The 10,845-nt window shown below is 28.1% G+C and overlaps 1 protein-coding gene across 1 annotated transcript in view; it reads left to right on the forward strand.

The window, feature by feature from the left end:
- The window catches only part of LOC145086379 (UPF0481 protein At3g47200-like), a 17,141-nt gene extending 6,649 nt beyond the window's left edge, over window positions 1–10,492 (forward strand). Inside the window, exon 2 of the mRNA XM_079024127.1 lies at window positions 9,091–10,492. Coding sequence (XP_078880253.1) covers window positions 9,114–10,454 — 1,341 coding nt within the window. The 5' untranslated portion in view covers window positions 9,091–9,113 and the 3' untranslated portion in view covers window positions 10,455–10,492. The remainder of the gene's footprint in view (window positions 1–9,090) is intronic.
- Window positions 10,493–10,845: the final 353 nt, after the last annotated feature.

A 10,845-nucleotide genomic window follows, 5' to 3' on the forward strand; every position in this document is an offset into this window, starting at 1 on the left:
TCCCTTCTAAGCGCAACTCCATATTCGGTTCCTCCCCCAACAATCAACTGAGATAAATGTGTCTGTTACTGCCTCGACCTTCTTCCACCAAATACATTCCTTGGGGACACTTGGTTTTCACTAATCGTCTTTCCTAATACGCTGTCATAGATAACCCTTCATCGTGACACTCTATGTAGTTTTGTGACTACACCTGATTCTATATTTTTCTTGACCGGGTTCTTTTTTTTTTTTTTGGTGCACCAAAGATTGATTCAAACACTTTTCTTGATTATCAAGTATTCATCATCTCTCTAAATGGTAATTCTTATATATTCCTACTTTTTTCTAAAACATCAATTTCAAAAACATCCATACTTCTTTCATTCTTCTTTGATGAATTGGATCATCGATGTTCCTAGACACTAGAACACAAAGGTAGATCATCTAACTGATTCATGGATTAAGTTTTTATTTCCACTTTTGGATTGATTATTTTTAGTGTGTAATCTTTTGTGGGATTGTGTCTTATAGACGTGTGTAATCAGAATTTGGACCATAGTTTAGTTTCAGGATGATTAGTTCTTTCTAGGGGGTTTACATATACACTAGTAAGATGTTGATTATGCATTAACAAATAAGAATTTGATTACGCTCACACTATGTTTGATGAATTGCCTAGGAGACGTCTCATATTTTGAACTTCAATGATTAAATGATACGGAGAAAATAAATGATTGATTTCTATTAGTTTTTTTTTTCTCAATAGCCCAAAGTCATGTTTGATGTAGTCACGACTCCAAAAGGCAAGTTCTTCACTTAATGGTATACGTAATGATAATGAAGAAAAGGTGCAGGTTACCTGTGTAACATTTACATGTTATTTTTGTCTTTTTGCAGGGGAGTACATGAAAATTTTAAAGACCTAGCTATATTGGTTCATGAACAAGGAGCTATGAATAGTAAGAATACTTAACTGAAGCGTTCCTTTTGATTTGACCAATATGTGCAAGTTTCACCATTATTTCAACTCTTTTTATGTCTAGAGACTTATGTGTATTTGTTATTTCTAATAAAACTATATGTGTTTGTAAAACTACTAAATGCGGAAAACAACATAACTTCATTTATTTTTCTTTAATGGCATACTACTTTCAATTATTTGCATTGAAATTTGCAACATTTATGGCATTGCATGTTCAATGTTGAATTACAATTTTAATGTGCCTTAGCTTTTCCCGATTATAGCAATGTACTTTCACTTTCTTCTCTATAGTAACAATTTACTTTCATTGGCTTCTTCTCCCGATATCCACTTTACAAATCCAAAAGACTGCTTATAGTTAAGTATTCTTACCATTCATAGCTCCTTGTTCATGAACCAAGACATCAAGATCCATTGTACATTTGATTTCAATCTTTTGTTTACTATCATGTTCATCTCCATTAAATTCTTAATGAGAAATTCTACATGTGTAAATATGTCAATCGTTGATCCCTGTGTCGAATACAAAACAGTACCTATAAATGCTAGATTATTTACATACTTTCTGTGAAGATTTGAGATATATTACCCTTGATGAAATTTCATAGTTCATAATCTCAATTACATCATGGCCCATTAAAAAGTTGGACAAATATCCATCAATTCCCAATAATTAACTAAAACCCAAATCACATGGAAGTTAGTTTTCATAATGACATCCTCAACATATAAAACTGAACATATTTACTTCCTTAATACTTCAAGTCAACAATATCATATACTTACATATCAGCTTCCTGGCCATCAAATGAAACCTAAATACATTTTTTGCCCATAAGAAAAACCAACCAAATGAATACACTCTTCTATAATTGAACTAAATTTGAATAAAAGATGTAATTAAAATCCCCACGTAAGTAAATATATTATCTCCATTATCTAACAAAATAATAACTACTTAATTACAATCATGTTAAAACAATTTTACGTGGTCTACATTTGTAATGAGCCATTTAGGTTCTTAACTGTTTTATTTTATATTTTAAAATTTTTTGTATTTCAAAAATCTTTTTCTTGATACTTCAAGTTGTAACTTTTATAGTGGACTATGAAAAGGGTTCACTGTATGATGAAGATTGAAATTTTTTTTGAACATGAAAGGGGCCCAATAATCATGTGATGTAAATACTTGATCAGTGGAATGCATGTCAAAAGGAAAGGCACTTGGAAGTGTTGGACATAATTATATGGACTGAATATCTGTAGTTTAAAGAATTTATTTTTGTTAAAAGCAAATGCAATCCTTGATTCCTTGCATGTGTTGGATGCTCTTACTATTGATGCAAGAGAAATCACTTCCCTAGCACATGATTACGGATGCTTAAAATTCATTCTCTTACAAATTTGTGATTTTTTTCCACATTTTTTTCTTTATTTCAGTTTATGAGTACACGTTACTAAACGCTGATTGTATATTTGATCAGAGCGTCGCCAATAGTTGTGGCCTTTGTGGAATACTTGGCGTATAACCTCTTTTACACTTGAGATTTTGAATTATAATTTTCGGTTTTAGCAAGTTTAATTGAAAAATAGTGCTAAAGGTTGATGTTTTTGTCAAATATCTTTGCAAATCTAACATTATATCATGATTTATTTTGTGAAGGTTCCAGAGAGTGACAAACTGTCTATAGCTTCAAATGAAGAAGATGAAGTGAACTTACAGAAAACAACCAGATATGTCAAAGTTTTTCCACATTGAACCACAAGGGAATCTTCCATCTTTTGTTACCGGTAAAGAAAGGAGATGGGAAAGTTAGTTTTTTAAGACGCGAAGATTAATTTAAAGTCAAGTGATAAGGAAGAAAGGAGAAGGATTTAAAATCTAGACCGGTGCTCGTCAATCGTCAATAAGGGTGACCACGAGGTGTTTAATGAAATTCCAACCCAAAAAAAAAATTCTTTCTTTCCGTTTTATTGAAGAAAAAACACCAATATAAGTGTTTATTTATCCCCACACTAAGCAAAATTGATCAATATAAGGGAAAGTTTTAGTGTCCAATTAATTAATGTGCCCATATATTTTATTCAAAATGATCATTGGCCGCTTTAGATCATAATCTATGTTGCCTTCCATGAATGTTATGAATCATTATATATCATGGTGATTCTCCTAAACTACACCGACATACAAATGGGCTTCCCTGATTTCATCTTGACTTATTGGCAATGTCTTAGTTGTGGCACTATTTACTATGAAAGCTCTAGACAACCAAAATATTAGTAAGTTATATAATCCACATTCCTTTATAAAACATGTCTATATTGAATTGACTTCTAACTCTTGACAATCCATCCAATAATAGTATAGTACTTTTCCTTTTTTGGTTTTGAGCAAAATATACTTTAGATAACGGTAAACAAATATATATCTAGATTATCCTCTATGGCTCGTGCTTAGCAAGGGCCTCAAACTTTTCTAGTATATATATATATATATATATATATATATATATATATATATATATATATATATATATATATATATATATATTAGGTTATTCGAACAAATTAAAGGAAAGTGTACGTAATATAGAATCAATCTACAAAAAATAACTTTTATTACTTTTACGTATTGTACTATTGTATCTATTTTAACACGGTTTTTGGATCACATATAATCTATTGCCCTCTAAACTTTCGTCTAACTGATTTGTTATAGAGGGAATTACGCTAATAATTTTAATGTCAAATACCGATGTGGAGTTTTGTGCAAGAGGCAACGTTGATGTAACGTCAAAATTCTATTTGATTTTAAAAGAAAAGGACAGGATCTTGAGAATCAACGTCTACCATCAACTTTCATGGTTCCTAAAATGGAGATGGGTTGTTAGCATGAATGAATTGGCCACACTTCTTGTTGTTCAACGAGAGAAAAATGTTCTTATTATACGTTTTACGTTCATTTGTTAATTATACTTTTGAATAAAATGATTTTAGAATTTTACGAATGAAAATTTGAATATGATGTTTTAATTACTTTGTTTATTGTAGGGAGCCACTTATGAATTTTTCCCTAATTGTGGGGATATTTTTGAAATGTTTGATAAGTTTAATTCAATGATTCATGTTACTCTGTTTTTGATAAAGGCACTGGAAGCAAGGATATGACTAGAGGATTCTTGACGGATAAACATTCATCCTATGGGCAAGATTCTTTCCACTCGTGATTTTTTTTTAATTTATAAAAAAATTTATTTTGACAATTAATTTCAACATGAGTCTATTTGGTCGGATGATTCATGTCACTCTGTTTTTGATAAAGGTATTGGAAACGAGGATATGACTAAAGGATTCTTGACGGATAAACAGATATGCGCAAGATTCTTTCCACTCATGATTTTTTTTTTAATTTATAAAAAGTTTTATTCTAATTGTTATGTAGTAACATGAAGTATTGATTCAGACTCTTTCCTCAAGAATCCATGATGGAAATTGTGAGTTAATAAGAAGTATGGATCGACGAAAAGGTATTCAATTTCCTAGAGTCCTCTAAAAGCCGATACCCTTTAATTTGATATACAGATTTAGGTGTTACAATCATTATTTTTTGTAAGTTTTTTCTTACCTGCTGGTCATTGTTTTATCACGACCAAATTACTTTGTTACCCTTTTTGTACTACATGGTTGATACAAAAACAAATACAAGAGTTTGATTACATTGTTTATCTTTATATCGTAAAAGATGAAAATTTCCATTTTTCTATGATAATAGGAAAACATTTACATATTTTAGTAATTTTTGTGTTTCTATCACAGTATAGAAAGGGAAAACTTTCAATTTTTTTGTTTAAGTGGCTTTTTAGATGTAAAACATATTAATATCGAGTGATTTGTGCTTCTGTTAAAGTATAGAAAGTGTAAATCTTCCTATACTGATAAAATAATAGTTTTTTTTGTCATGTGTCACCATATTAGACCTTTTCATTAATGTGTTACCACTTATCAATCTATTATTTCTTCATTTTAAATTTATTAGATCTCCTCATTAATGTGATATTATTTGTCAATATATTTATTCTCTATTTTAAATTTTAAGTTTTATATTATTGTTTTCATTAATTCACAAATAAACAAATGTCTAATATATTAAAAACTAATTTTACATATTTATTTGAATCAACGATTATAATTTCACATCACTAATAAAAATATATTTTAATTAATAATTTATTTAAAATAATTGATTAATAATTTTGAGATTTTATTATAAAAGAATAGTTAATTTTATAACCATGATTTTCACGGATTATAAACTAGTACTAAATATTTAAGGGTAAACGGCTTACAACTTCTTTAAAGTCGCTGTGATACAAAATGTTATTATAAGTATCCTTTTAATGCTTTCAGGTATTTACTTTTTTTTTTTTTTTTTTTTTTGTAATTATTTATCTTTTTTAAACCGTGGCATGAGATCCTTATATCATTTTTTCTTTTATACCAGACTAGCAAGGAAGGTTATTCACCAAAGAACCTTAAAACACATAAAGGTTGCGATAGTGTAAAGTTTATGTGGGCTGCTGATTGTATTCATGCGAGATATATAGAAATGTATGTATTTGTTTCAGACGTGTCTTTGAAAGCTAGATTTGTATATAATCCCTTAAGGGCAAAAATATCAAGATCATATTCAAGTGTATATTTGGTGGTCGAAGATATATATAATGTGAAAATTACTCAAATGTCAGCAAAATTTTGTTTTCAAGATAGAATGACAAAGATTTTTACAAGGATTCTCTGAGTAGATGAATTACTGCTTTTATTCATGGGTTAATTTTTATATTTTGTGTCTTATCTCTTAAAATGAATAAATTTTGATAAGGTTTGCAGTTGTTTAACTTATCTGTAGGTGATGAAAAGTGATTAAATACAGATAGAGTACCGCTCTCAATTACTCTTATTTTAATAGCGTAAATCTAGCTTATAATTTAAAGACACACAAAAAAGGAATGTTATTATGTATGCACCTTATTTTATGATTTAAATTTGATTTTGATATTTATAAAACTCAACATAACTATTTGTATTGCTTTATGATTTCATGTTGGATGTTATCATTCATGCAAGAAATTGCCAAAGAGCTTATTGGTAGCAAGGTTGCCATTATCAAATGACCCATTATAAAAAGGATTCAAAAAATACCAACAAAAAGGTTTACTATCGAAAAATTTTCTATGTGCTAAGTCAAATGTTAAAAAACCATTGGAAATCATAATATAGCATTTTTTTAATGTTGTTTTTTTAAAGTCCCCATTTTCCAAAACAAAAATTAACATAAATATTTCTTTCAAATATTAATAAAAATTTGTATCAAATTTATTGGTTAAAAATAGACATTTTAGAAATAATTTTTTGTATTTACTAAAAATAGACTATTGTTTTAGGATTTAACTATAATAATTTGAATATATATATATATATATATATATATATATATATATATATATATATATATATATATATATATATATCAAGTTAAACATCTTAACCAGTTTTGTTATATTTAGCTTTGTTAAGTTATGCGACACACTCCAATTTGAGATTTAATAGTCCCTTGTGATGTATACTTTTTCTAATCATTCATAAGAGATTTTTATAAAAACATGTGACCTTCTATCCATCAATAAAAATGTAAGCATATCGATTTGTTCCAAACAACGATTTTTTTTATAAGATACGGTCGATAAATATTTCAAATTACAAACATTTTAAATCATGCAAAAATGAGTTGTGTGGTACAATACACAAGAAGATTAGAAAGTAAATTTTATTGTTCAAATCTTAAGAAATTTATAGTCTACTTTTTCTGTCTTTTTTATAATATTAAGTTAGTATATTAGTTTATAATTATTATTATTATTATTATTATCATATCCCAAAAATATTTAAGGACCACACCTTCCGATTGTAAACAATCTTGTATATATTTCAATAATACGAATACCCATAAAAAAATTTATAATTATTATGCAATATTTGTAGATATTTATTTGTTTTTTATAGCTTCACCCGCATTTAACGCGGGTTATAATCAAGTATATAATATATTATATAATGTTATATATACAATGGTGTGTTTCATTGTATTATATTTAGAAAGACAGCGGGTCATCCCAAATTTAAAATCACACAATTATTTCATGGTACATAAGATATCGAGAAAGACTTTGTTTGGGTCAACCCAAATTTAAAATCATACCAATTTTCTGTCATACGTAAGATATTTAGAAAGAATTTGTATGCGTCAACCCAAATTTACAATCACACAAATTTTCCATCACACAATACTCTTATATATACCTTATCACTAGTAGACTCAAGGTCCTTGAATAGTTCAATACTCTTGCTCTTTACCCTGCAAAACTGAAACTGTTTTACTTATAAAGAATATCAAAAGAAATCAGGTAATTTCTTCTATGACGTATTTAATTACATATTGGCTATATTTTATGGCATTTCAATTCACTTGCACTATACAATTCTTGTTTGTGTACAATAATAATTAAGATGTTAAGACTTGAAACACAATTGAAACCTTTATATATATATATATATATATATATATATATATATATATATATATATATATATATATATATATATATATATATATATATATATATATATATATATATATATATATATATATATAGTAAAAGTTGGTTTTGAATAACCGTCTATTTAGTAAAATTTTATATTTATGTGTTGATTATTTCTTTTATCTGCACTAATCACGTACTCTACGATCGGGTAATAGTTTCTTCCTAGTTTAACCATATCAAAACAAATGAAAAGTATTACAAAGAAAGAAAGTTAACTTTATATCAATGTCATATTTTTCATATATTTTATTAACCGTATCAAAACAAATGAAAAGTGTTACAAAGAAAGAAAGTTAACTTATATCAATGTCATATTTTTCATATCTTTTATTGGAATTAGGGAAATTATGTCAAGCCACTAAAAGATGCTATAGAAAATGACGTACTACACACACAAAATAACAATATTAACTTTCTATGGTCAACCAATTTAGTTCATAATAATTACTGTTTTTTGGTTGGGGTTAATCGGTTATTTGATTTTTAACCGATATTTAAATTCGATATGGATTAATTAACCGAATATGAAATTAAATTTATATTTTTAAAATTTATTTTCATAAAGTAATTATATTTAAACATATTGAAGAATGTTTTGATAAACAACTGCATAATTTTGGAGCTCACCAATATAATTAGTTTTGCCTTCATCGAATATATATATATATATATATATATACATATATATATATATATATATATATATATATATAAAGGTTCATTTGAGATCATTATAATTTTGTGACAACGTGAGACCAAATTTAAAAATAATTTTAAAATGCAAAATAAATTAAAAAATCCAAAAAAAAAAATTTAAATATTATTTTCGGAACTTGAATTAACTAAAATACGTGAAATATTCTAATAGAATATTATACTGTAAATATTCTAAAAAATAATTTTAAAATGCAAAATAAATAGAAAAATCTAAAAATTATTTTTTTAAATATTATTTTCGGAACTTGAATTAACTAAAAAAAAAATTCTAATTTTTTTGAAAAATACGTGAAATATTCTAATAGAATATTACACTGTACATATTCTAAAAAATAATTTTAAAATGCAAGATAAATGAAAAAATCCAAAAAAAAATTTTAAATATTATTTTCGGAACTTGAATTAACTAAAAAAATAAAAAAATAAAAATAAAAATAAAAACATACGTCTCACAGTTTCTCACAAAATTAAGTCGTCTCACATGAACCTAACTTATATATATATATATATATATATATATATATATATATATATATATATATATATATATATATATATATATATATATATATATATATATATATATATAAGAAATTGAACTGTAGGTGATATAGAATCGATCTACAAAAAGAAACTTTAATTACTTTTAAGTACATATTGTACGATTGTATCTATTTTAATTAACACGGTTTCTTGGATCATATATATTCTGTATGTCTTCTAATCTTTCGTCTAACTGATTTGTTATAGAGGGAATTAAGCTAATAATTTTAATGTCAAATAACGATGTGGAGTTTGGAGCAAGAGGCAGCGTTGGACGTAACGTCAAAATTCTATTAGATTTTAAAAGAAAAGGAGAGGTTCTTATCAAACAACGTCTACCATCGATTTTCATGGTTCCTAAACTGTACCGAGATATCAGCCCAATATCTTTTACGCCTAGGCTGGTCTCTATTGGACCTCTTCACAGAAAAGATACAAATTTGCAAAAGTTTGAAGTTCAAAAATCGACTTATTTACATAATTTATTAGCTCTGTGTGGTTCCGAACAAAAGGAAACGTTAGAAGATTGTGTGCGAAAGGTGAGTATGAAAATAGACGATATCAAGAAATGCTATGAAGAGTCAGCGACCTACTACGGGGATGAGGAACTTGCTAGAATAATGGTAATAGATGGATGTTTTATCCTTTATTTTACTCATCTTCTTTCAGGAAAAGCCGGCAGATTTATGGGAAACCGGTCGACTATCCCATTAATAGTTAATGATATTCTGCTTATAGAAAACCAAATCCCGTTTTTTGTTCTTAAAGACATCTTTGAATCTACTATTCCTCTTTTTAAACCAAATCCCTCTCTCGCTGACCATCTCGAAATACTTCTCAAAGGTTATAATCCTTTTCAAGAATATAAAGTAACAGACAACATCAACCTATCTGCACCTCATGATCATATCCTTGGTCTTCTGCACAACTGTTTAGTGCCTATGCATCTCCTAGTATCACCATCTTTTCTTCAAAATGGAGGCCCGGCCTTGGAACAAGAAAGACACTCGGCCATTGAACTGGATAGGGCAGGGGTGAACTTTGGGGCTAATAAAGATATGAATTGGCCAATGGCCATGAAACTGGAATTACCAAGGTTTTCATGCTTCACATGGTTTTGGTGTAAGCCTACTCTGTTGATGCCAAAACTATATGTTCATGATTCCACTGAGTTGGTTTTAAGAAACCTCATACTATACGAGCAGTCGAGTCCAGTTCCTGAGTACGTTACGTCATATATGTGGGCCATGGATATGCTAGTAGATACTCCAGAGGATGTTGCAAGGTTGGTAAAATCAGGGGTCCTAGTCAACCATTGTGGCGCCAACGAGAACGCTGCAAATATAATAAACAACATATGCCAAGATGTGTCCTTAGATGGTTTTTATTACCATCAAGAGTGGGAAGATCTGGATACCTATTACAAGAGTTGCTGGCCGAATGCCGCTGCAGCGTTGAAGCGTAAATATTTCAGCAGTCCATGGTCTGTAATTGCTCTCTTTGCTGCTATCGTTTTGTTTGTTCTTACCCTTGTTCAGACCGTGTATACAATCAATCCCCCAAACCCATAATCGTAAGTAATTAACGTTACATTCTTATTATGTTTTCATCTTTCGGTGTTCATGTTTTACTTCAATATTTGTTGTTTTTTTTTTCTTTTTTTGTCTCTGTTTGCAAGTCCCACATATTCAAGAAGTATAAGTTTAATATTTGCCGGTTTCAATATATTGTTGTTATTTTAGCATCGAAGTAGCTGGGTTTGAAGTAGACTTTCACATTTCTTTTTGAGTTTTTGTTTCTATATTTGAAAAAGTTCCTTTGGTATGGGAAATTGTTTATGATGAGTTCCGGTATCAATTATATCAGTGATTTGTTAAGACAATACTTTAATAAGGTAACGTTTCAAAAGAGTTTTGCTTTTAAAAAATAGTTACCCATTAGTGTATTTTATAATATATTTAC

The sequence above is a fragment of the Lactuca serriola genome, chromosome 2 (genome assembly GCF_051521515.1).
Source record: "Lactuca serriola cultivar US96UC23 chromosome 2, Lser_US96UC23_V15, whole genome shotgun sequence".
NCBI classification, from domain to species: Eukaryota; Viridiplantae; Streptophyta; class Magnoliopsida; order Asterales; family Asteraceae; genus Lactuca; species Lactuca serriola.